Here is a 26,565-nt window from a genome sequence, read left to right on the forward strand (position 1 = left end):
ACTATGTGTGTAGGGGTTGTTATGAGTTGAGTAAACCTATATAAGTTTATACTATTAGAAGGGCATTCGGAGATGAGGGATTGCCAGTTTATGTTGGTATCAGCCAGGATGATGGTTTCATTTGCTATGTTCAAGGTTGTCCAAGATAGAAAATCATCTAGAATAGGTATATTTTGACATGGGAGAATGTAAACTTTAACAATTGTTTTCTTTTATTGATATGGAGTATAGCTGGTAGGAGTTCTATGTTTTCAAAGGAAGGAACAAGTTAAGGAGTTATGGTAAATTAGTGCAACACCTCTACCCTTTTTGTGGAGATGGTAGTTTCTAAGTATGTTATATCCTGGTGGGATTATTTCAGTGTCAGATATGTGTGGCTTTAACCAGATTTATGTAAGTGCCACAATATCTGGGGAATACAGAGAAAGCCAGACATGGAATTCAGTGATTTTGTTACAGATACTTTGAATGTCCAAAGTAGTGATAAATACATGTTTGGGTATTTGATGTTTGAGGTTGGGATGGAGATTTGGTTGGGCCAAGATTTGGGTGAATGTCACCACACAGGGAAAGAACCAGAACATGAATAGTTTGTGTAGTGAGATATAGGGTTGGACAGTCTGGACAATGAAGAGGCTAAAGACCAAGTTTTAGTGTGTAGATAACTGTGGTGTACTTGTTGGGGTAAAAGTATAGTAATTGAATAAAGAGGGGGAGATGTTGAAGAAGCTGTTACAATACGTGTAAGGTTGTGTTGATAGGGTGGGAGATTTAGGAGAGGAAATATGTTTTCGGGGAATGGAAGTAGAATAGGATATTAGGTAGAGTATAGTAATAAATGTGAATGAAAGCATGGTATGCCCTAGGCTGAATGGCATGTTGTGCACAATGGAAATAGAGAGAGTAAATGGGATGAGAGGGGTTACTTAACTGGAGAAAGATAGGGGGTAGGGCTCTAAGGAGAATTACAGGATGCAAGAGAGGATGTTAGGGTGGGGTAAATTGCTATGGTCGGTAGAATGGAAGGTGGGGTGTGATTCATTAATTGGGGTAGGGGTTGTGGTGCAATGAAGTATAAATCTAATTGATGTGGGGGTGGGTGGGAATAGAAGTAGGGGAGTGGAGTGAGCCTGGAGTGTAGCAGAGGGCAAACGAAGTAGGTAGAGCTCAAAGCCAAGAGCCGTTAAGTCATAAAAACAATCAGGAAGGCAGAAAAACAGCTAAGTAAGTAAGACGGGTAAGGACTGTAAACAAGAAGACAATGTATGTAGAAGATGAGAGGGCAGTAGGCAAGAAATGTCCCTTTGTAGATAAGCAGACAAAGCACCTGAAGTGTGGGAAATATAAAAGAGCAGAAACAAGACACTTATGTCAAATAAGAACTAGAAAGCCCCTAAAGTATCCATTGGGTTGAGTGAGCACTACACTTTAATGTTGCTTTGTAAACATTAAACTAGGGGGGAGCAAAAGATGGGCAAGGATATGGACAGGTCAGATAGGAAGTTAGAGGTGGCTGAGGGTCCCTAGCAGCATGCCCGGTACAAAGCTATGGCAGGAGTTTAGAAACTAGTAGTGAAACATTAGAACAAACATTGGCTTAAGTGTATCTCTGTTTCCCGCATTGTGGGAGTTGAAACTGGCCATACGTAATACCTGGCCGAGCCACTGTTGGGTTCACATCCAAATCGTTAGGAAGGATTCACTGGAGGGTTTCACTTCCTAAACATTAGAGGTGAGGGAGACTGCAGGGAAATATAGGTATAATGAGTGGGGGGTAAGCATAAGTTAAAGTTATGCAAAACTGTAACAAAATATACAATGCTGCTATTGATTAAAAGATCGACTCATGACATGCCTTACACCTGCATGCTAGTAGTGTGGAATTTAGGACTAGAAGCAGCTTATTAAGAAGAGAGACTAGCAATTTATAACAGTGTAATAGTATGTTACAAAAACAGTCACAATCGTTTGCAGTTATATCTCATGCCAGTGTGTTCGAAAGACATGCGTGCATAAATGGGCGTGCCTTCACTGAAGGTTGGGCGTCAAGCTGGCACCTCAGCATTTCATAAAAATCTACTGCCAATCATTAGCAGACCGGAGTTCCGCTGTGGTGACCCCTTACCGGGAAAAGCCGAAAGACAAACAGCAACAACCTCATGCCAGAGAATGTTACATGAAAGCAACATTGTAACAAACATTCAAGCTAGCAACATTCTAGTCAGTATTAACAGTAACAGCTGCAATATGTGAGACAGCAGAGAAAAGGCATACTTTTTAAATGTGAGATAGAACAGTTATGTACAGCCAAAATGCCTCCTGTTGTACAAACCCATAGGATTAACAAGTGTACTTTAAATATACCTAAATTAGCAGTATCAAAACAATAGATTTTACAAATGTCTATCGCTAAATATACCCATTAGCATATGGTTAGGAAATGAGTTGCAATATCAATGAGTTCATTTGAGCAAACAGTCTTGAAATACCAGTTGTGGCAAGCAATAACTAGATGCTGGAAAAAAAATAAAATACATGCCTCTCTTACAACACGAGTATCAGTAGTCAGGCATATAGTGAATAAAAGTAGCAACTATCACTAAGACATCCTTAACAGAGTGCAGTGAGCTCTGCGTACATTGCCCCATAAATGTGAATACAACTACCTAAGACCAGGTGTAGAGTCATAAAAGTCCATTTGTTATCGATTGTATAAAAAACTAAAAGTAGTTAACAGGATAATGAAAATAAACTAAAAGAGAACAGCATAACCTTACTTACAGGCACGCTGCAAGGGCCTCTTAGGTTAGGTGGAGTAGGAATTAAAAATGGTGCCCAGCAGCTTGGACAGGATAAGTAAATTCCATATGGAGAAGCAGTGGATGGGAAAAAGGGGGAGGGACTGAATGACCTCCATAAGGAAAAACGGATAGCAGGGAAAGAAAGGAGGAGGGGCAGCCTTCTTTGAGAAAGAGTGCACTATAATATGGGGAAGGGACTAGCGCTCAAAGCAGAGAGCCATTAAGTCATAAAAACAATCAGGATGGCTGAAAAACAACTAGGTAAGTGAGACAGGTAAGGACTGTAAACAAGAAGACACTAATGTAAGTAGAAGATGCGAGGGCAGTAGGCAAGAAAACTCCCTTTGTAGGTAATCAGACAAAGCACCTGAAATGTAGGAAGTTATAGGTGGCTGAGGGTCCATAGCAGCATGCCCTGTACAAAGCTATGGCAGGAATTTAGAAACTAGTAGTGAAACATTAGAACATACATTGGCTCGTTTAAGTGTAGCTCTGTTTCCCGTGTAGTGGGTGTTGAAACTGGCTGTAGGTAACACTGGGCAGAGTCACTGTTGGGTAAACAGTGAAAGTGAAGGAGCCAATGAAAAACAGCTCAAGCTATCTAACCAGTAGTGTTTATCTTTTCAGAACTTTGGAAATCACCCCCAGTCTCATTAGCGCTACCAGCTACAAGAAATAAATGATTCACAAACCTGGCCAAAACTGTCTTTTCACTGTAAGTTTGAAAAGTGATTAAAAACACAGTAAATAGGGGACTTCCAAGATGGCTGCATATTGAGTAACAGCTTAATTCTAGCTCTACCAATTTGAAAACAGAAACTTAGCAGACTAAGCAGAGAAAGCCAGTGGACTTGCACTTCTAGGTAAATTTCAGTAACTGGCTAGTAAGTGCACTGCCTGGAAGCGAGTAAAGAAAACTTACAGAGGGTCTGAAGGAAAATCAACTTCAAAAGTGATGAAAAAATAATGACTGGGAAAAGCACTGCAGCTGTTCAGCAAAAAAACATTGCTAAGCTCCAGACATGACTTCCAGTAATGTAGAAGAAAATATAAGACAACTGCACATAGACCTGATTAAAATAAACAAAACATTGATAGAGTATATCAACTCAAACAACAAAAGGATGGAAAAAATGGAAGAAGCTTTAAACAGATATTCAGATGAGGCAATACTCCGGGGGTAAAAAGAAGAAAAGTCTGGCTGAATATGAAACTGCACAAGACAAGGTGTTTCAAAAAAGTAACAGAATTAGAGGACAGAGCACGTAGGGAAAACCTGAGATTTTCTGCTGTACCAAAGCAGCTGGAAGGAACAGACTTTATTAATTTTATGAAAGCACATATAAGCAATTGGACTGGTTTCCACAGCAAAAGTTGTTAATTGAAAGGGCACACTGTATGCTCCAAACCTGACCATGAGAAACCCACCTAGACCTTTAATAGTAAAGATGCAATCCTACCAGCAGATGAAGTTGATTCTGACAAAACTGTGACAGAAAGACAAAGTGCTAAAAGAGGGAGATAGTGTTTTTGGAGAATGATTTCTAATTGTACACAAGGCAAAACAGGAGTAAATGTATACCACTATTCAGGGAATGTTGAGAGGTAGGTGTGAAATTCAAACTGCTGTACACAGCTATCTTCAAAATATTCTTCCCTGGACAGACAAAATCATTTTTTGATGAAGTACATGCTAAGAAAGAACTACAGAAGTTTGTCCAACAAAAAGTGAGCTGCGAAACAGAAGGAGATTCTGCTTCTTGTTCTTCTGGTAATCAAGACCACAGAAAGGCTATGCCAGTAAAACTTTTTCCAGTGTTGCAATAGAAAATGCTTGAGAGAAGGAAAAAAGCACGAGAGTCAACTAGAAGAATCAAGAGTATATTGGAAATTAAGCAGAGACAGGATTTGGGAGATGGAGATAAACAGAAATAAAGCCAATAACTTGGAAAATGACAAATGTGGGATTACAAATCAATAATCATATTTGTGAAACATGACCAAACAAGAAAATGTGGAAATATTAGACTTTTTTGGACTTTATTAAAGTTGTAGGGGAACTCTAAAGCAAATGCCCTACTTCATGTCACTAATGTTCAGAAAGATATTTAGGAAAGGGGTAGAGGAGGGAGAAAGTTAACTGTAACTGGTACTATTTTTTAGTGCATGATTTTCTTTGCATGCTCTAAAGTAAAGTTTTCTCATTTATTTTGAAGTGTAATTGGCATACTAATTTAAACAAGTGCTCCCATTTTTTTTTTCTTTTTTTTTCTTTCTCCCTTCTCTCTTTCTCCTTGTTCAGTTTTAAGAAATGTAGGCACTGCAATGTAAAAAAAAAAAAGGAAAAGTCTGTTTAAAAGAGCACAACAAGAGAAAATATGAGTGTGCTTTTTCTCATTCTTGCATGAGGAAAGACTGGATTAAGGCCCTTAGCTTGATCTAATAACAGATTTTAAGAGAATGCAATTAAATTAAAAAAGAATATTAAATATAATATGGCTTTTTTCTAGCAAATAAGTATATACTTAGTAACAGTTCTGTATCTGGTCCTCATTTCTCCAGGAAGACATACTGATAAAGAGAAATGTTTAGGAGATAAAGTTCTCTGAAAGTATTCAAGTGTTTTCCCAGCTGGGAGAGTTAAGACAAATCCAGACAGTACTTAGTGGAAGCACAGACTGCAGCATGGGTCTTAGCATGGATAACCCTTCTTTTATGTTAACTCAAGTGTGTGAGTGTGGCTGTCAGTTTGAAAATATGTTCCTATTAGGAGGGTAAAACGTCAATATTTGAAGATATACATAGTTTTGTGTGTTATTATTAAGTTTGTAGGTTTTACGGAGTATTGGGGGTGTATTTGTTTTATTGTTTGAGGGCTTTCAATCTGCAGGAAAGTACCCAAGAATAGATGGTATTCCTGTGAAGGTTTGGAAACTTGGAGGGAAAAATGAAAAGATCTGGAAGTTTGTGTTTAACAGTATTTTAAGAGGAAGAGAAGTATCAACATTCTGGAAGAAAGCTGTGGTAGCTGTAATACCTAAAGATGATACGGCTCTATCAGATCCAGCTTCATACAGGTGCATTTCAATACTAAACCTTGGTTATAAAGTGTTTATGTGTATAATGCTTAAAAGAATGGCAAAAGTCATGCCAAAATTGATAGATATAGATTTTTTTTATGTGGAGGGGAGGCAAACATTTGACAACATTAACAGAACATTGATGATCCAGAGGGAAACAGAATGTAAGAAAATGCCACTGATGTTGGTGGGTCTTGATACAGAGAAAACATTTGACAGACTAAGCTGGGACTTTATGAGCATAGCAATGGAAGCATTTGCATTCCCCTGATAAAATGATATGGTTGATTGGGAGGATATATGAGGGATCAGAGGTGAAAATTAAAGTGGGTGGAGTCCTCTCTGATAATTTCTGCTTGAGCAATCAGGTGGGTGTCCTTTTTCCCTTTTATTTGCATTATATTTAGAACCATTTACAAAGAAAATAAGGGACAGAAATTCAAGGATAGTTAGTATGGCTGTCAAGAAAAGCTGGTTCTATTTGCAGATGATATTCTTTTATACCTGATAAAACCAGAAGAGGACATTACAGTGTTATGGAACATTTTGAGACAGTTTCATATCTTTTCAGGATGCAAAATTAATTTAGCTAAAAGAAAGATGATAGCAGTAAATTATGCACCGACACATAAATTGGTTCAGCAGTATCCATATTTATGAGAGACATGATAAAATGAAGTATTTAGGAGTATTGGTTAAAATGATTCTGGTGTGGCAGCTGAGGATATGTGTGGAAGAGACTAAACAAAAGATACTACAAAAACTGATAAATTGGAAGCTCTGTTCTATGGATATGGATAGTAAGATTCAAGCAGTTAAAATGTTTTAGTACCTTTAGTCTTATACACAGGCAGGCATATTTTTATCAACTAGAGAAGAAGTTGTGTATAGCAATTAATAAAGAGCTGAAGGATTTTATCTAGGATGGGAAGACAGCAAGAGTCAAGTGGGATAAGCCGATTCTTTCAATAGAACAAGACAGATTGGGATTACCCTATTTGATAGGGTTTTTCAGAGCTAAACAGATAAGGCTTCTATGCATAGCACAAGCAGAAACCTATAATAGAAAAAGTAGAAAGGGTTGATGATAAACAGGGGGGAAACTCAAGAAACAAGGAGAGACTGGGATTTTGGATGAATACCTTTAAGGAGAATAACAATAATAATACAAAATATATTCATAAACTAGCAGAAAGTATTCCAAGAGCTAAGCCAACATAGGAAATGAGAAAGGAGATTCTACTGATAGGGATGCCTGCACTTAGGGATACAGACCTAGGCAAGATGGGGCTGGAATTTATTGGAGGAGCTGACAAAGGAACCAAGGTATTTGGAGCAAATAACTAGAGAGGGAAAGGTAATAGAATGGGAAGATGCCAAGAATGTATTCAGACTGCAGGTTAGTGACTGCTTTCCCTATCAAGGATTGATATCAGAGTATAGACAAAGAGAAAGAATGGGGGGGGGATCCTGAATGAAAGACCAGTACTGGTACAGTTTGTAGTAGAATCTAGAACAGAAGCTGCTGTTAAAAAGGAATAATTAGCAGAGCATACAAAATATTGCATAATCACTATAAGAATCAATCAGAGGAGGTTAGAAAGGATTGGGAAGAGAGATCGGATAAGCAATTCACAAAGAAAGAATGGAGGAATATATATGTTTGTCTCCCAAATATGCAACAAAATCTAGAAGATTTAGGATTTTTGCTTGGAAATATTTACATAGATATTTTTATACCCCAAGTAGACTCCAAAGAATTTTTCCTCAGGTAGACAGCAAATGTTGGAGGTGCAATGGGGAAAAAAGATGAACATATTTTCTGGGAGTGTAATGAGTTGGCAGACTTTAAAAGATTCCCTGCAGACTACTTTATCAGAGATACTGGGTGAGCAAATTAGTGTAACCAAGGAAATGATTATTCTGAGCTATGATACAAAATCAGAATTGATTAGACATAGTAAAGCCTTGCTGAGTCTAATTATGGTGGCTGCCAAAAAAGCCATTACTAGAAAACGGAAATCAAAGTGCAAGCCAACTGTACTAGAAGTAGTGAATATAGTTAACAGAGAAAAAACAACTGGAGTTGGGATCTTTAAAAAAGAGTAGGAGCAAATTGTATAGGAAAAATGGGAACTGTGGGAACAATATATACAAGGGAGGAATGAGGTTTAAAAGAAGGCAGGATCTGAACGAACTATGTAATGTTTGACGGACAATGATTGGGTAGATTATAAATGATGTATAATGATTGCAACTAAAATTATGTCAATATGGTTTGTGATGTAAAATGCTTGCAACAGAGATTTTGCCAATATGGTTTGTTTTTATTTATATAAAGGTATGATTGCCTATCATAAGTGATAACTTAATAAAGATGTCTCTTGTTTAAACAAAAACACAGAAAATAAATATGGCAAAACTGATTAATCCACTTAGCACATAAACCATTTGAAATGTGGTACAAACTGTAAAACCAGTGTAATGAATAGCTGTAACTTCAGATTCAGAGAAAAATAGTAAAATACGCAAAAAATGACAGAAACCACTAAAAGCTGATTTAAATAGCTAGACAACTTTAAGTACAGTAGAATAAATGTACATTCATATTTACTAGATGCAAAATGGAGTTAAAAGCCACTTTGGTTTTAACTTGTACACAGGAGCTCAACTTCCAAGAGTCTTAGAGTAAGAAAACTGAACTTGCAACTGATTATTATGGGCATTCTGGTGTGTGTGTGTGTGTGTGTGTGTGTGTGTGTGTGTGTGTGTGTGTGTGTGTGTGTGTGTGTGTGTACACGTGTGCATTGAGGGGGCATGTTATTGAGTATGGAACTATTTGTTGATTAAGTAATTTCATCCTGTGACAACTGATAAGTTGTACCTGTTAGCAGCAGTCAGCAACAACCTGTACTGTCTTCGCTGGGCCAGCAGAGCCTTGTAGTACTTCCATACTCTATTGAAAAACATTTGTTAACTTGTTGGCCAGCCTGGTAGTAATAAATGGTGCCATCTTGGGGTTCATTGTGTACCATGTCTTTGTTGCCCTTTAACAGAATTACTAACAGTGTGCTGGATAATTTAAAGGATTTTCTTATTTCTGTGGTAAAAGTCCAACATTGAGAGACAAAACCATGTAAGCACTCACAGGTTCATAAGTTCATAGGTACTTACTAGGATCTTTGGAAGCCTAGCCGTGTAATCCTGTGAAATATTTAACCCTTAATCATGTATAAATGGGTAGAACATTTATATGTTACCCTATCCATAAGGGACAAGGATCTTAAGCCAGGGGTGAATTTGTGGTTTCCCATTCATTTGTCCAGATTACATTTGAATAGAGTAAGGGAAGTACTTTGCTTTATGTAGAGAGGAAGGTGTTTTCAAAGAAGTGTCGTTCTCTGTGATGCATGTCTGTTCATCCAATATGTTCTATTTATGTTGCAGAAGAAATTAAAATATCTTCACTGTGTATTTAATCTACCACTGGACATGTGGATATGCAGTACAGAGAGCATAGTGTGTTGTGAGGCTCTGTACATAACGCAGAAATTGTCCCTCAATAGCATGTATGATGCTCAGAACAGGAGCAAGAATCTGAGATGGTCCTTGTAGTTTTTATGATTTATGACCTTGATTTTCTTGGTGAGAAAGAGTTGCCATGTAAGTTGGGTTATATGTTTGGACAGGTGCATACTGAAGAGGGCATTATACTCAATGATGGGCATTATACTCAAAGATTGGCTTAATAACTGCTGAGTACAGTGAAATGAACACAGCCCTGGACCTAGATGCCTTACCCTTACTAATAAGTTGCACAATGAAAAAAGACTTTCTTACAATAGTGGATACATTGTGATTGATGGACAATAGGTTTGCAGGTCTCTAACTACGAAATCACTTTTCAGGGATGTGCTGTCAATGTGACAGATACAGGGATGTCATAATTGCCAGAGGAGACTGTTATACATTTTTTGGCATATAGTTTTAGTCCATGGTTATGACACCAGCTATTTGTATGGGAAAGGCCCTCTAGGAAGATCTTGGTGTCCTCTGGAGAGTTTGTGATAGCAACAGGTTTACAATCATCTGCAGATTTGGTCAGCCACAAACCCTTTACATTAAATTTGACTTCTGAGAAGTAAATGCCAAAGAGGAGTGGCCCAAAGATTGACCAGTCAGGTACACTGCTAGGCACAGGTCTTTTGACATTGGTAGAGCTGCCCACCCTCATTTTTTTAGGTTGTATTTGTCAGCCAGTTTGCAATCCAACAAATCACATACAGATTAAAATTTCTCTGGGGCAGTTTATCAATAATACCAGAGGGCAGGCTTGTGTTGAATGCCTTTTTGAGGTCTACATGTATGGTGTGTACTGACTTTTTCCCTTATCCAGTGCTTCAGTAACCTTCTCAGGTTAAGCAGGAAGGAAACATTATCCAGTTTAGCTTCCCACCTGTTTCCATCAGTGTAGCAACAGAACACACATCTAACATCTCCTGGCCAGCTTCCCATCCATGTCTTTAGTGGCATATCACAGAAACAGTCATCTAACATCTCCAGGCTCATCCCCGCCACAACATCCATCTAACATCTCCAGGCTCACCCCCACCACATCAGCAGCAGCAGCATATTACAGAAAGAGATGTGTCAGATGTAATGGCTGACTTTCAGTCCATGTTTTATTGCAGCATATCACAGGACCACCCACGTAACATCTTCAGCCTGACTTCCCATCCATGCCTCCATTAGTCTGTCTGATCTGTTCAGATGACTTCCATTTGTATATTCAGCAGCATGCCACAAAAACAGCCATCTAACATCTCCACGTGCTACAGAAATGTCTAACAATCTCTTGACTTCCCATCCACATGTCCAGCAACATAGTACAGAAAGTGCTGGTTGACGTCCCTACTTATGCATTCTTGCTCTGTGCCATCAATGGCTTGGGAACATCCATCCTGAGGGATTAAATAGGTAAATTGTTTTCAAAAAGAAGCACAATCGGTGGAAGAAACTGAATGTATGTGACTTGGAGACTAAAGAAGATTTTATAAATTGAAAGAGTAATAGTACTTGGAGAGGAAATAAGCACTGACTACTTGGCTGCCTGTCTGATAATGCCCAGTTGCCAGTGTATATTTTTAAACCTGTTTCTTCATTCTTCAGGCTTTGGAACAAAACATTGAAGAGCTGCACCTAACCAGTTTTGGTTTGATGGACACCACCCTAGAAGAGGTATTCCTGAAAGTGTCTGAAGAAGATCAGTCTTTGGAGGACAGTGATGCTGGTAAGCAAACAGTCTGCATTTCATTAATAAAACAGCAAGATTTGTTGGAAACATCATAAGCTGGGAATGCATGTATGTATATTGCATTGAAAATGAGCCGAGGATTTGCTCAGAAGCCCACTGGAAAGTATACTGTTCTCTGCATTTGACTTAGATAAACAGTATTATCAAACAAGATTGTATTAACAAGGGACGGAAAGAAACAGAAATTCTGCTGCTTCTGGCTGCTCCTTACATACATATAAAGCACTTTGCTGGTATCATGGGTTCTGGCTCTGTTAATTTGAAATTGTGTGCTGAGTCCCAGAGGGAGGTAAAAAAAACAATAATATTTAGTTGTGTCTCAGAATTCATTCTGTGAATTGGTGCTAGGCTTCTGGGACTCGTGGAGATGGCTGACTCTGTCAGAATACACTTGTATAATTTTATTGTGTGACGGAGAGACTTCTTGATCTTCTAAGTTTTATAAGTGGGGATCAAAATGCTTGTTGCACTTGGGTTTAATGTTCTTGTTGGCAGTCTTCCCCTTCTCCGAGTCCTTCCCCACTGCATTTGGCTTTTTTTGAGATGTTTACCATTCTTTTTATAATACAAAACAGTTCAGATATCAGAACTCGCAGTAATAATACATTCAGTAACATTTTGTTTTTCTCTGCTGAACTCTACTCTTGTGCACATCTTTCAAGCCAAGCAACGCTAATGTATAATATTTATAGTAGCAGAGACTTTAAAGGAACAGTCCATGTTACGGTACTTCTATCATTCTTGCTGTAGTTTAGGGGAAACAGATATATGCAAGCCCATTCCTTCGGCCATTCAGTATCCATGTTTTGGGACTCTCTCTAGTGGGTCCCAACATTTCAAATGGTTACTGTCTGATTTTAGAATTACCATACTAGTTAGCTGGCTGCCACACGGTTTCCCAGTCTGTCAGAATTTCCTTTTGTATTGTTTCTTTCAGAATGTTGACTGCAGTTGTCTGTCCAAGGGTGCACCCAGAAGAAGAACATCTGACAAAAGAATTCATGTAGCATTTTGTTGACAGAAAATTTCCTACAAAGCAGCATATCACCTTTCACATATGTAAATGCTTAGCAAGATTAACCATTAATGCTGAAAAATTATGATTACTAATATAGTGACAATTTCCATTGTATTAAATAATATTGTTCCATTCTAATTACTGAAAGCAGGTGTTACAAATAAAGTACATACACTGGTGAAACAAAATTGAAATAATATAGGAACATATTTAATTGGTTATATCAGCAGATAGAGTTGTCACCTCATTGCAAGAGGTTCCCCAGTTCAGTTCTCAGCTGGGGTGCCTTCTACGAGTAGTCTGCAAGTCCTTCATGTGTTTGTGTGGGTTTCCTCTGGGTGCTCCAGTTTCCTCCCACGTTCCAAAGACATGTATTAGGCAGAATGGAAACTCTAAATTGATCATAGGTGTGAGTGTGTGGTGTGGAAGATTTACCATTGTAGGGCTAGCCCCCCGGCAGTGCAATCCTTGGCTCTAGTTGATTGTTACTGGTAAAGTGGCACCTTGACTCTATGTGCAAAAAATGAGAAAAGAGGTTGTAGATAGATGGATTTAATTGGTTTCTGTACAACTGATCAGGGTTTATTTTCCAGAGTATTAAGTCCTTGATCCCATTTCCCAAGTACTATTTCCTATTCAGTGACTTAAGCTGCAAGGTCAGTCATGCATGCCATTTGTTCATGCTGTCCTCTTGGTTGTGTAACTATGGAGCTAGAATCTTTAATTACGGGGAGAGTGTAGGGATGAAACTTCCCACATATGAGGTACAGGGGAGCTTACTCCCTGCAAATACTTCAAGTGTTATACAAGTTGGTCTTTTGAGGAGATTATGTTGTCAGTTGTGTGCAATCAGTTAGTTAGGTGTCAGTGATTTGAGAGATGACCAAGATGACCACTCATAGAGGAATCAGCTTTAAATTTATATCATCTCAGGCTGAAAGCAGATCCTAACCAAAGCGACCTTGTCTGATGACAGTGCAATTTGGTCAAATATTATTTACTGAGAACCTGAGAACTTGGGACATTTCTTACTAGAGTAAGATTTGTTTTCAGGACATGACTTGCTATCGACTGATGCAAAGAAATAATTATTTTTAGTTTATTTTTATTATGAAAGTAGACTCATCATATATTGTTGGTTTTCTTGCAATTTAATGTCATATTAAGGAGTATATATGTATATATATATATATATATATATATAGCACCGCTGTTATCTGCAGTATTTAAATGAAAGTAAACATATATTTTTCTTTTAAATTATCACTTGTAATTTTTAGGTTTTTTTGCAGAAAGTTCAATTGTGTAAAAAATGAAAAACAAAGAGGGACAAATAGTAACCTTATCTGTAAATTTACATATAATTCTAAAAGTTTCCCATTTAAGAGTAAATTGTCTGATACAAAACATTATGTACAGGTTGCCAGCCTTGGTGATTTTTTTCTTGTGTTCTTGAAATGGATTTCAATAAATTCATCTTCTGAGGTGAATTCATTTCTTGATGTCCATTTCTTGACCACATAAAGTAGTGATGATTAGCAATTCGTGTTACTCGCTTAAACTGAGAGAAAATAACATTGTTATAACAAAGTTCATATGCAAGAACAACAGTTTATAACAACCATCTTATTGCATGGTTCTTATATGTATGAACTGCATTGTTATCAGCAAATTTCATGCCATCAGAGAGATGGCTGCTTTCAGGAAACTGCACTGGAAACCTGCTAAAAGTTTTGAAAACTGCAGCATATTTCACATTTCCATGCAAATAATAGCAAAACACAGAAGTGTGACAGATCCAAGTGTCTAACAGCTTTTCAATTGTCTGCAAACGTACACATGCTTCTGGCTGTCATTTCTGTTGAACTGCAAGGTGAGATACAGCTCCTTTAAACATGTTAGACACTTTACACTTCTACACTTTTAACTAGAAGTATGTTGGGGCAGTTAAAACTTCTTGTGTTACAAATAAGTGTGATCTGGTATCAGATCTGTTTTGATCTTGAGGTGAATTTTTTGGAGTATGTTTTATTGAATGCCTAACAAACTAGTTGCAATCAACAACTTGATCATAACCCTCTGTGTAATAAAAGGAGTGTACTGATTGGGCTCCAAAACTGAGAGAAAAATAAACTTGTTATAGCTAGGTACTTGGGTTATTGAATCTCTCCAGTATAATTAAGAAAATCTTGTGTCACTGTGGAACTGTATGGGAAAACCAAGTAATAGCTTTAAAAACTTCCCAGCAGTGCCCAACAATGTTCATTTGTGATCAGTGTACTAGCCGGGTAAACAAATGTAAAATAAAATAAGTTTTAACAAACCTTGTGCTCCCACATAAATGTCAGCCAGAAGTGAAGTGCACTGCAGCAAACAGCTTTAAAAGGAGCTTCTTCAAGCTTTTTGACATACCCTCAGTTTGCAGAATGTCTGTGATTTTTTTCTCAAAGTTAAGTTTTGTTCCTGATAAAATTCGGGATACTTTGTCATATTACTTAAGGTTACAAATCACTAAGTAATATCAAAGGTTAAAGTTCCAGCCTTCTTTTGCTTGAGAAAATACATATGAATGAAAACCCTATTAGTCTAGAAATACTGAACAGAATAAAATAATATTTTAACAACTCTCCCTGTTTCTGCAAGTTTGTCTTTCATTATTTTTGTCTTTGTCCCTGATTTTGAGCTAACAGGTTGAAAATTATGTTTAACACACATTTTTTTTTTTTTTTTTTTTTTTTTACAAGTGGTGGCACATTGGGACAGCTAGATCTCTTCCATTACAACAAAATTATAACTACTTGTTTTTTGTTCTCAAAATGGATTCAAAAATTCACCTGTCTAGTTTTGCTGTAAAGGTGAGTTTCTGGAATCCATTTCTTGATGACCTACATCTTTGAATGATCAGAGACTCAGTCCTTTGTATAGTAGCTGTGTCATTTGTCCACTGTTGTCATATATAAAGCAAATGTTGTCTTAACTTGTAACATAATTGTTAAATATCTCACAATTTTTATTGGATGTTGCATCATAACACATTTATTGTACGTCCTTCCCTCTCTTGGCCTCTTCTTAAAATATATACTTCCCAGCTGTGTATCTCGATGCCAGAACATACATACATACATACATAAACAACTTTCAAGACATATTTAATTAACTTGCATTCTTGCATATTACATCATAGAAAGTGTATGTATCTGTGACACTTGAAAAACAGTTTAAGCGGTTTGGTTTCACTCTTTAGCATCAAAATACATATCCACTGGAGGAAAATACATAAGTAATTCCTGTTTCACTCCGATTTCATCTCCATGTAGATGATATCTCAGTCACAAACTGGCATGGGGACTGAATAAGGAAGTAACCGAACAGCCAATATTTAGTTATGAGATCAACAAATCTTTAATTGAATGAGTTGCTCTTCTGTGGCCTGTGACTGTGGATGTGATGATGTTAAGTATGAGGTGCAAGGGCAAAACACCCTTCACGGTGGGCTTCCTCCTTAACGCCCAAAGCTATCTTCTTTATCACATAAGTTTTGTGATTTCACAGCGTTGGTTCTTAACACAACTGTCACTGGGCTCACCACCTTTATATGAGCAGTCTTGAAAAGGCTACAAACCCTTGCACTGCTATAATGGGTAAAATGAGTCAAGAAGTTTTAAAAATAGTAAAATACATTCAGATAGAAGAGAAAACATACCTGAAAAGACTGCTGTGGAAAGAGTTTGAAGAATCTTGAAACAGTGCTCACATTGCTTCGAGTTGTGTAGTCTGCAGGGAACAAAACAAAAAGCTAGACAATATTGTGAAAGGAGTATTTCTGTTCAAAAGAAAAAAGAAAAAGCTTAAAGGACTTTCTGTACCTCCTGTTTAGTATAGACACAGCAGCATAATTTTGCATTCACTCATGAAAAAAGAACTGGAAAATGGAGACACATTTGAATAATTATAAAGCCAAGGGACTCAAATTTGATTTTACAGCTTAAAATCAAGTTGACCCACTGACTTTAAAATAAAAATGAGAAAGGAAGAAATAAAACCATATCTTAAAGAAAAGAAAAAAAAAAACAAACATTTTCAGCAGATCCCAAAACAAGTAAACCAAAATAAAAGTCACAGTTTAACTCGTTCACTTTTGCTAGCAGTCAGTTAATGAGAGCAGCTGCAGTAAACTCTCAGTTACAGTTGCATTTAAATGAGAGAAAATATTTTACATGAAGCAAATGCTGTCTCACTTTTTAATTTAAATACTTTTCTCACATTTAACCTGCTTACTCATGGCATTGAATAAATTCAGAACTGCAATTAAGCCACCTTAATAGCACTTTTTGTGGTCTGCCTTTCAGGGGCTGTAGACTTAAGTGATGTAAGGCAACCCCATACAACTAGCACTACAGGTGTGAAGCAGTTCAGAGTATAATTGATGCCGTAGGTGTGAATGAGGTAGTAGGCATTTTGCCACAAACATACATGTGGCAGGCGCTTTGACTCAGTAAAATCTGTGAAAGATGGGCCAATGAAAGCAATAGTCAGTGGTGGATTTTAAATTGTGTGGTATTTACCCAGTTCTGCTGTCATTAGAGAGCTTCGCTTCAGCATCATAGTGCAGTTCCAACATTCTAGAATAAATTATATGCATCCCTCACCCCTGCCATGGATAATCCTTAAATATACAAAAGAACAATCCTCTGAGTAAGTTTGAGCTTATCTGTTACATGAAACGATGTACAAGGTTGGTGTAGTGTAACAGACATATCAGTATCTAACACCTTACCGTCACAGTTAGAAAAGATGTTTATAATATTAATAAATATTCAGAAGCTGACTAGAGCACTTTCCAACAATATAGTATTATAAAATTAAATGTCATTATTTTAATGAAATAAATGAATATTGAAGAATGTTTTAGCACATCCTCATCCTGCAGATTTTGGAATTGGTTTGAAGAGTCTTTATATTAATTTATTTTCTTTTTTTCCAGATATGAAAGAGTCAAAACCATCAGACCCACGAGTAAACCAGAAGGTTGGAAAAAAAACTGATGTGCTTAATGGAGAGTTACTTTCAGAAGTTGAGGTGGCAAAGCCACATGCGGAGGAAAGTGATCTGGTCAGATCTTCCAAGCTTAGCCCTTCTCAGAATTCCTTGGGATCCTCCTCTTCTGTGGGTTCTGTACGTGGTGATGAAGGTGGCTTCTATTCTGAATTCTATGGAGAGTACTATCCACTGTTTCACAATCAAGAGGACCCTGATAATGTCAGTTTGCAAGGTTTGTCAGCATTATGAATACTATGAATACATGCAGATGGGAACTACTGGTAAATTCTGATACTTAACAGACTTCCTGCAGTTTGTATACCTCATGTACCTCCCCCTGTTTAGTGTTTTATTAATTAATAATTAGTTCTGTTTCTTATCTCAAATCATTCCATTGATGGTTTACCATCATAATTTCAACAGTGTTTTGTGCAAGTAATCACTTACTCGAAAAATATTGTCGAAATTAACGTTAGCGAATGATCACAAAAACAAATTAAAATATGTCAACAACTCGAATTCGAACTGTTGACATTTTTTTCAAACTTACCTCAACATCCGGTGCCATTCACAATACATTTAGCAGGGGGTAAGACCCCCTGCACCCCCCTGATAATTATATATACTAACTCCAAGGATACACTACAGTGAAGGATGCCGAACTCACAAAAGTGTGAATGCACACTGGCATTTGCTCTTTTGCGTCTTCGGCATGTTTTGGTTTGCTAATATGAACCATTGAAAACATCCTTTAGCACATCTGCTGTCGTAGATGTGCAGGTCGACAATATGATGGTAAACCTCCACTGACTATAAGCCATGATCTAATTCTTTTTCCTGTGTTCTGCGTTTTATGTCTGTTACCTAAGTTACTCCCACACGGGCACAGGCCAGTAGCAAGTAGGGCATGTCATATTAAGCACTTTACTGCTAAGAAGCAGTTGTTGGGAGGGATGATCAGGTCCTCTGGAAAGGCATTGTCTTGAAGAGGTCTTAGATGGGTTTCCCCTTAAGCAGTAGATTGGATGAGCAGTTTTGTAAAACCTGCTCATTACTCTGACCACAATGCACTGTATGCTGTATTCACACACCCAGTATATTCTTATACTAGTTAGTTGTATGACACTTGGACACAACCTTTTCCATGCTTTGTATGCTCAGCCATTACCCACATCCCAGTGTATTTGCACTCTTGCTACCCTCAGTGCAGTCATACACTAGTACGTATGGAACTGCCCACCTCCAAATGTATTGCAACACTATGAACTCTAGTAGCGCTATTGCGATAACAAGCAATCTGGAGACAGGAACAAGTGGCATTGAACAGAAGCTTATTCATGACTCGGTTATGTGTCTTTGAAACTGTGTTTAATGTTTATACAATATAGGCACCTACAAAAACAGCTACATATTTATTCATGACTCAGTTATGTGTCTTTGAAACTGTGATTAATATTTCTACAATATAGGCACCTACAAAAACACCTACATACATGTGCACACACACATATTTTGCCACTTATACACACTCACACAGCACCAGAACAGTCTCTGTCTTATTCTCTGTCTCTCTCTCTCACACGCACACGCACATCACCGCACATACTTGCTGCAGTGCTAACAACCCGTGTCCTGACATAAGCAGGAATGGGCATAGTAGTCTGCTGGATATCAGCCTTCATGATTAGCATAGCAGTTCTCTAAAAACTGTAAAGGTGCTGTTCCCTTTAGGAATAACGCCTATATGTTGCATCTTTCTTTTTTAATAGCAGAACTAAATTAATTTTATAGGAGAGACTTTTGCTGCAGCATTAATTCAATTCATATTTATAGAAATCGTGAGGAAATATACTTTTTTGGCAAGGGGCTATATGTCCACAGCCTGGTTCTCCTTATTTTCTGCTGCACTGTAGTTCTATATTACTTACACTATCCTAGGCATCCTCACTCCATGGTCTTATACTTCTGCAGTCCATTCTTTACTTATTACCCTGACTTCTGATGAGGAATTACATCTATATTTTTTATTATTTCTGTACTGATGGCTTCAGTATTTACATCATATCAGCCTATTCATTACAGGGGGGCAGTAACTGGTCATCCGTGGGATATGTGAGAGCCCTATGGCTCCTTTGCTCCTGCCTGGAAGACATATAGGCCCGTACATTCCCATGGCAATGAGAGTTAAGTGGTAAGTAGCAAGTCAGCCACAAGTCCTGTGGAGCAACTTACCTTTCTCTCCCTTTGGCTGTCCATAGACTCACCATAGCTATCTGGTTTGGGGGGTGGGGGGGCACATGTGCTGGCACACTCACATCCTGTTTTGCAGGCTGAATGAGGATGTTCCTGACTGACACAGTACAAGTCAGCATGACCTTTGCATGCAGGCAATACAACAAGACACTGCTAGGTGTCACCAATACCACAGGCCTAGCAGTCTTCTTCCCTACAGGATGGGTGAGCTGGTATTGGCTATTCAAGTTTCTTCCTCCACCTACTCCCTAAGACACCCATTCCTGTAAGCAAACACAGGTCAACCAGAACATAGTCAGGGCTTTATCCCTATATCCCATGAGACCAGCCAGGAATATTTCTTATGTCAGAGGAAATATGGCACGGATAACCCGAGAATGTCTTCTTCATTAATGCCAGCACATAGTGGTGTCACACCGAAGCGTATACCCCACTTAATACAACCTGTCACCAAACCCACCAAACACTTTCCCTATCCATGTGCTGTAGGGGTTACTCCACCCTGACAAGGCGTGCTTCTGTTTTTATTTGGCATATCCCTCCTCCAGTGGTAGAAAGAAAACTCACCGTACTCCCCTTCCTAGCAAACTTCTGACTGTCTATGTCTATTGTAGCTGTCAGACTCCTTACCCCTGCACAGACTGGCTGGTCAAAAAAATACTTATATAAGTTTCTGTTGCAGTGATAGCACATTTTAATATTGCTTTCAAATTCAGCAGCATAGAACGTTGAACTAAATATTTTAAAAATGTTAAATTTCATATTCATAGACATTGCAGCATTTCAAGTTTATTCCAGATCTGATGTTGTCTCTTCCATCCATCCTCAACTTATGGGTCTTTGGATCCAGTCAGATCATCCATTGGTCAATCTACAAACATTTTGGAATCAAGGCTCAGACTCCTCCCCTCTGTTTACTGAATTACTTCAGGTCTTGTTTGCTGCTCGAACTCTACAGACGTGGCTGTCTTGGCTCAGTGCTTGGAAAGGAATAGATGTCAGATAAGTGACTTTATTTAATAGCTTTTCAGCGTAGGCTTTGTTCTTGTGCTATCTTTTTCACCTTCCCACTGGAAAAAAAAAGTTTATTCTAGTGCTGTTTCTGTTCTGTTTCTATATCTCTCCAGAGAGTTAGGGTTTTTTACCACCATCAGTTTATCATGGTAGTTCTGGTTATTATCATTTTTGACTGTAATAATTCTAGTTACTTATATTGTGTGTCTCAGTGTTAGGGTTGTTATTGTTGTTTTTGTCATCATTGTTTTTTGGACTTGTGTATATTTCTTTAGTGATGTTAGTAGCCATTTCTTATTCTTTTCAGGATGTCAGATAAATTGTTTAATTTTAAGACGTGTCAACTGGAGGCATAAGATGCCTTCTCAAGATGCACACTATAAATGTGTGTATTCCTTAGGAGCCCCACACCCTGAGAAGGATTGCTTAGCCTGCTCTGCTTTTCATAGGTTTATAGGTGTATACTAGGCTAATGACCACTAGGATCCTCATAAGCCTAGTCATGCAACCCAAATGTGACCTATAAATTTGATTTATATAGGTGGGTGATTTACTAACTGCCTCTGTCCATCAGAAACATAGGTGCCAGACAAGGGGTGAGTTTTTAATTATCCATCCATTGGTCTAAGTTACACTTAAATAGAGATAGGGAGGAACTCAGCTTCCAATGGATGGGAAGCTTGTTCAAGATAAAGGACATTTTCTGAGAAACATGTATGTCTGTCCAACATGTCCTATTTATGTTGCAAGCTAGGTCTTTTAATCTACTAGTTCTGATGCTGGTTGTTTAGCAAGTGTGCGAAACGTTCATCAAAACAGAGTCCAGGGATGCCTTGTTTGCCAGGCAAAGATCACCTCTCAGAAGTCTCTGTGACACCGAGTAAACAAACAGGGCTTTGAAGCAGTCAGCAAAGGACATTGTGTTTACTCCCTATGTTTTTTTTGTAAGGAATCTTTGTGGGCATTTTAGTTGCTGCATGTGTCTGGTCATTTACATACCAAAGGGGACATTATATTCTGTGATGAGTCTGATGAAGGCTGAGTACAGTAGTGTGATGCCCTCTCTGGACCTGTATGCCATGCCCTTGCTTGTAAGTTGAACAACACAGGAGGATTTTCTTACTACCTTGTACACATGGTGGTTGAAGACTAGATTACTGTCTACATGAGTTCTCAGATCCTGAGTAATGAATCAACTTTTAGGGGTGATTTACTGATTATGTAGTTACCCAGGGTGGCTGCCTTCCCAAAGGTACTATAATGCATTTCTTGGTATTGAGTTTTAACCCATGGCTTTGGCACCAAGTGTTTGTCTGAAGGGTGTTCTCATCTTGGGGGGATTCAGTGACGGCTCCCAGTTTGCAGTCATTTGCGAACTTGGTTAACCAGAGGTCTATTACATTGGCTTTGACATCCAGAAAGTAGATGCCAAAGAGGAGTGGGCCCAGCATGGAGTCCTTGTGGACTAAACTGGTCTGGCCTCTTTGTATAGATGGCCTCACTGATTCTAACCAGCTGGGTTCTTTCAGTGGGCCAGGTAGCTATCCAGCATGTTATAAATGGGTTTATACCTACTTCTGTAAGTTTGTTGACAGTGCCCAAGTGGGGCATTATAAGCCAGATCTAGGTAGGCAGTATGCATAGTTTCCCCCTCATCTGTTGCATTAGTGACCTTTTCAGCGAAGTTCACCAGATTCAGTAAGCATGGTCTTCTTTTGACAGCCAGACTGGGATGGATCCAGTATCTGGAGGTCTTCTGTGCGCTTGTTGATGATTTCCATGGTAGTTATTTCCAAGGCTTTGCGAATCAGACTAGTCAGACTAATGAGTCTGTAGTTTCCAGGTCTGTTGAAGGGACTCCCTTATGAAAGGGGATGACTGTCACAGTTCTCCATTCATGAGGCACAAAGCCTGTTTAAAGACTATAGTTAAATAATGACTCCAGGATTCCTGACAAGTCATATTTTAGACTGTTCTGGGGGCATCCTAGGATGTTATTGGCTTTAGTGAGCACAACCAGTGCACGATCCCTAGTTATGGTTGAAGGAGTTATGTTTGAGGATATATTTGGGGGGAGGGGTTGGGGGTGAATGGGGGGGTAAAGCTGGAACTGAATTTGTCTGCTGACAGGTACACTTCATCACCAGGCACGGTGAGTGTGGCACTGTTAAACAGCAGTTCACCACATTGCTGTGTGCTGCCTTAGAGGTTTCTGACATAGCTGAAGAAGGCCTTATCATGATCTAACATCAGTATTGGCTGTACTTGACTTAATTAGCCCTCTTAGTTGCCTGTTTAGTTTGATGAGAGAGTTTTTTTATCTTTATAGGAATTATCCTTCCTGATGTTTGCCATAATGTTTTCCCTTTTGTTGTATATCCTAATTAATTTGGGATGCCAACAGGGTGGTTTGTTTCTGGGGCTAGTCCTGGGCATACTTCTGGTAGGCACAGCAGCCTCTGTGTAGCCATTGACATGGTTGTATGGAGTTTCTGAGAGCAGTTCAGCATAAGCTGCTGTGTTCTCTGGGTTTGAAAGGGCAATTAATTTTGATAAACCATCACTTAAAAGGTCATTTGCCTTGGAATAGTTCCTTACTGTTACTGATTTTAATGGGATTATGAAGTTGATTTTGATTTCAAAGGAAACATCTTTATGATTGGACTTTATCAGGGAGGCTGTAGGGGTCACATTTGCTTTTTGGCTGAGGGTATTTGTATTTACAAAGTCCAGGAATCTCTGTGCCTGTAGACTTGAAGCTGTGTAGGATTCACACTCTATAGAAGGGTAATTAAAGTCTCCCATTAGTAAGGTATTAGGCTGGATAGCAAGTGTCTCCGTTAGTATGCATTGTGAACTCCTTGGGACATGGAGGGTGACCTGTAGCTAGCTAGGATATGGTATGGGATTTTCAGGACAAAACATTATCTGACAGGTGATCCAAGATTGCCCGTAAGGGGCTTCTGCCTGCTTCAGCAGGGAAAGGTAAACTATCTCAACTAAAAAGAAGAAAGAAAACCATAAAGAGTAAAGAGACCTCTAGGAAACATTCAGATCCTCTGGGTCTGTTGGGACTGGCTCCAAAAGTGTCCAAGCCATTGAATCCATCCTCAACATTGGAGTGCTTCAGAATTAGCCTCATATTCCTCCTTTTCCTGAACCCAGGCTCTGTCCATGTATCAGTAACTATCGTTTCTCTGCAGTTGTATTCGTGCACAACATTCTGAACTGCTCTGTCACCTTGAACAGCTATAATGTGATGAAATTCCTGCTGCTCTCAAAGTATGTTACACTCTGACCTAGCATACTATAGATCACTGCCTTATAGGACACGCTCTGGAATACTGTGTCTGGAGAATATGGCTTTCAGTGCCTGTGTCACATTTTGACTTGTAGTGTCAGTTAACTTCTGGAAGCTACATTTAATAGTTGTCACACATCGAAAATACATTCTCTTGATACTGGAATAAATCCATCCCTGTCTTGCTCCATGGTCAGTCTGGAACTGAATAAAACTTCTCTTGGAGTTTTGCTATGATAAGCATTACAGAGAACAAATTCTGAGCTACTTGTTCTATTTGCAGAGACTTTAGTGACTTTTGTTTTTCCACAGATTTGGCACTTTCATTTATCTGCTTTAAAAAAACAAACATTAATTGGAACCAACCACTTATTTAAATTGAAGCAAATGTATTTTTATTTCATTATTAGCAGTCTTCCTTTCTGGAAAGCCTTTCTTGGCAATATCTTTCAGCATTTTCATTCCTGGATCTTTCTTGATTCATTTCTGGAACTCTAAACTTACTTTTTCTCATGGACAGTTGTTGTAACCCAGTTAACTTCAGTTAATCTCCAAGAAAATCTTTCAGTTTCTGTAATTATGAATGACTTAGCATATCTGTTATATGCACCTAATTTCCTGGTCATGTCAAGTATGCTGATTAGTTTGAAGCCTACATTGAAGTACTAACTCCCCTGATTGAGAAAAAGAGACAGGCAGTGGCTGCATACAGGTCCTCTCCCAATGAGAACTTGCAGGCACTCCAATGTGTGGAGTCAAGTGCAGTAGTTAGCTTGGTGGTGTGCCAGAGATTACTGGCTCCATCTTTGCTTCAAAATTTAGCAGGCCGTGGAGACTGGTGAAATTCAGGGAATGTATGATGAGATCAAGCAAGATATCAGTCCGTCACAAAGGAAGACTGTACCCTCTTAAGTCGGCCACAGGCAAGGTCTTTATGAACAGCACCAAGCAGATGGAGCACTGGGTGGAAAACTACTCACAGCTGTACAACAGAGAGCTCATAGTTACAGAGAGAGCCCTGAATGGCATCAAACCTCTGCCAGCCGTGACTGAACTCGATCCTGAACACACCTCAGAGGAACTCAATGTCACTGTAAAAGCATAATCTTCTGAAAAAGCTCCCAGGAAAGATGTTGTTCCCTCAGAAATCCTTAAATGTGCCAATAGTACCCTAATCGCAGAGCTGCATTTGCAAATGCTGGCGAGAAGTCAGCATACCACAAGATGTAAGGGATGCTAACATTGCTGCTATCTATAAGAACAAGGTTGACAAAATTGATTGTTAAAGAGGCTCCACGTTCTTACAGAGAGAGTGTATCCCGAGTCTCCATGTGGGTTCAAAACAGAACGGTCTGCCACAGACTTTTTCTCTGTTAGTCAACTTCAAGAAAAGACTAGGGAGCAGAACAAACCTCTGTATTTTGCGTTCACTGACCTGAGCAAAGCTTTTGACTTCATCAGTAGGAAAGGTGCATTCAAGATTCTGGCTAGGATTGTCTGTCCCCCAACACTGCTCAACATTATCAGAGATTCCATGGAAGCATGAAAGGGACCATCTTGAATGATGGATCCACATCCAAACCTTTAGAGGTTCTCAGTGGAGTGAAGCAGGGGTGTATGCTATCTCCAGCTTTGTTCGACATCTTCTTTTCAGTTCTGTTGAAACTTGCATTCAGAATTCCTACAGATGGTAGCTTTCTCTGAACCAGAATGGATGGCAGCCTCTTCAAACTGTCAAGGCTTAGAATGAAGACCAGGGTGTTTAGGAAACATCTAGTAAGAGTTCCCATTTGCTGACAATGCAGCTATTGTTGCTCACACTCAACAGGAATGTCAGTCACTTACGACTCACTTTGAGTTTGCATGCATGGAGTTTGGGCTCACAATCAGTCTAAAGAAGACCCAGGTGATGGGCCAAAATGTGGGCAACGAGCCATTTATCAGGGTGGATGACTGTGAGCTGGAGTTCATCCATGAGTTTGTGTACCTAAGCTCTATGATCTCAATTTGTCACTTGATAGAGAGATCAACAAGTGCATTGGAAAGGCTGTCACAACATTTTTCCAGGCTGTCAAAGAGAGAATAAGCTAATAATAAGCTCACTGTGCACCCCGAGGTGCAGGTTTGCATAGCTTGTGTTTTTCAGCACACCACTGTATGCTAATGAAACATGCACTCAAAACTGGAGCAATGGATTCATGCATTCCATATGCACTGCCTCAGGCACATACTCGGTATCTCATGGCAGGACAAGATCCCCAACAGTGCTTGAGAGAGCGGCATACTTCTCAACCTCTGAGAGCAAGAAATCTGGACAAAGCCATAACTAAAAATGGGACAAAGGCCCAAAAGTAGGGACAATTTTTAAATCTTGCTCTTACAAATATAGAAAGTTGATAGAATAACAGATTTCACATTAGTATGAATTTTCTGAATGCTATGAAGTCTGAGACTCAAATGTCTGTCATTATTTTCTAACTTCAGTCTTTAAGGATTTGCCACTAATTTGCCAGAAAACCACAATTTTATGAAAAATGGACCAAAAATATGAGGCAAAAATCTGGACATTCTGAGAAAATCTGTACAGTTGAGAGGTATGAGGAGTGGGCACTGCCTCCATGTTCACCCTCCTGAAACAGAGGTGTGTGTGATGGTTGGGTCATATATCATGCATGATGGATGGTTGAATACAGAAAGACCTCCTCTTTGGAGAGCTGGAACCTTGACCAAAAGGACAACCCAAA

At 38.8% G+C, this 26,565-nt stretch overlaps 1 protein-coding gene across 1 annotated transcript in view; it reads left to right on the forward strand.

Moving 5' to 3' along the window:
* The window catches only part of ABCA2 (ATP binding cassette subfamily A member 2), a gene marked incomplete in the record, with an annotated part of 2,505,641 nt that overhangs the window by 1,819,471 nt on the left and 659,605 nt on the right, over window positions 1-26,565 (forward strand). Inside the window, 2 exon segments of the mRNA XM_044058216.1 lie at window positions 11,051-11,171; window positions 17,198-17,485. Coding sequence (XP_043914151.1) covers window positions 11,051-11,171; window positions 17,198-17,485 — 409 coding nt within the window.

This window comes from Protopterus annectens, chromosome 16.part0, assembly GCF_019279795.1.
Source record: "Protopterus annectens isolate FY-2018-M chromosome 16.part0, PAN1.0, whole genome shotgun sequence".
Classification (NCBI taxonomy): domain Eukaryota; kingdom Metazoa; phylum Chordata; order Ceratodontiformes; family Protopteridae; genus Protopterus; species Protopterus annectens.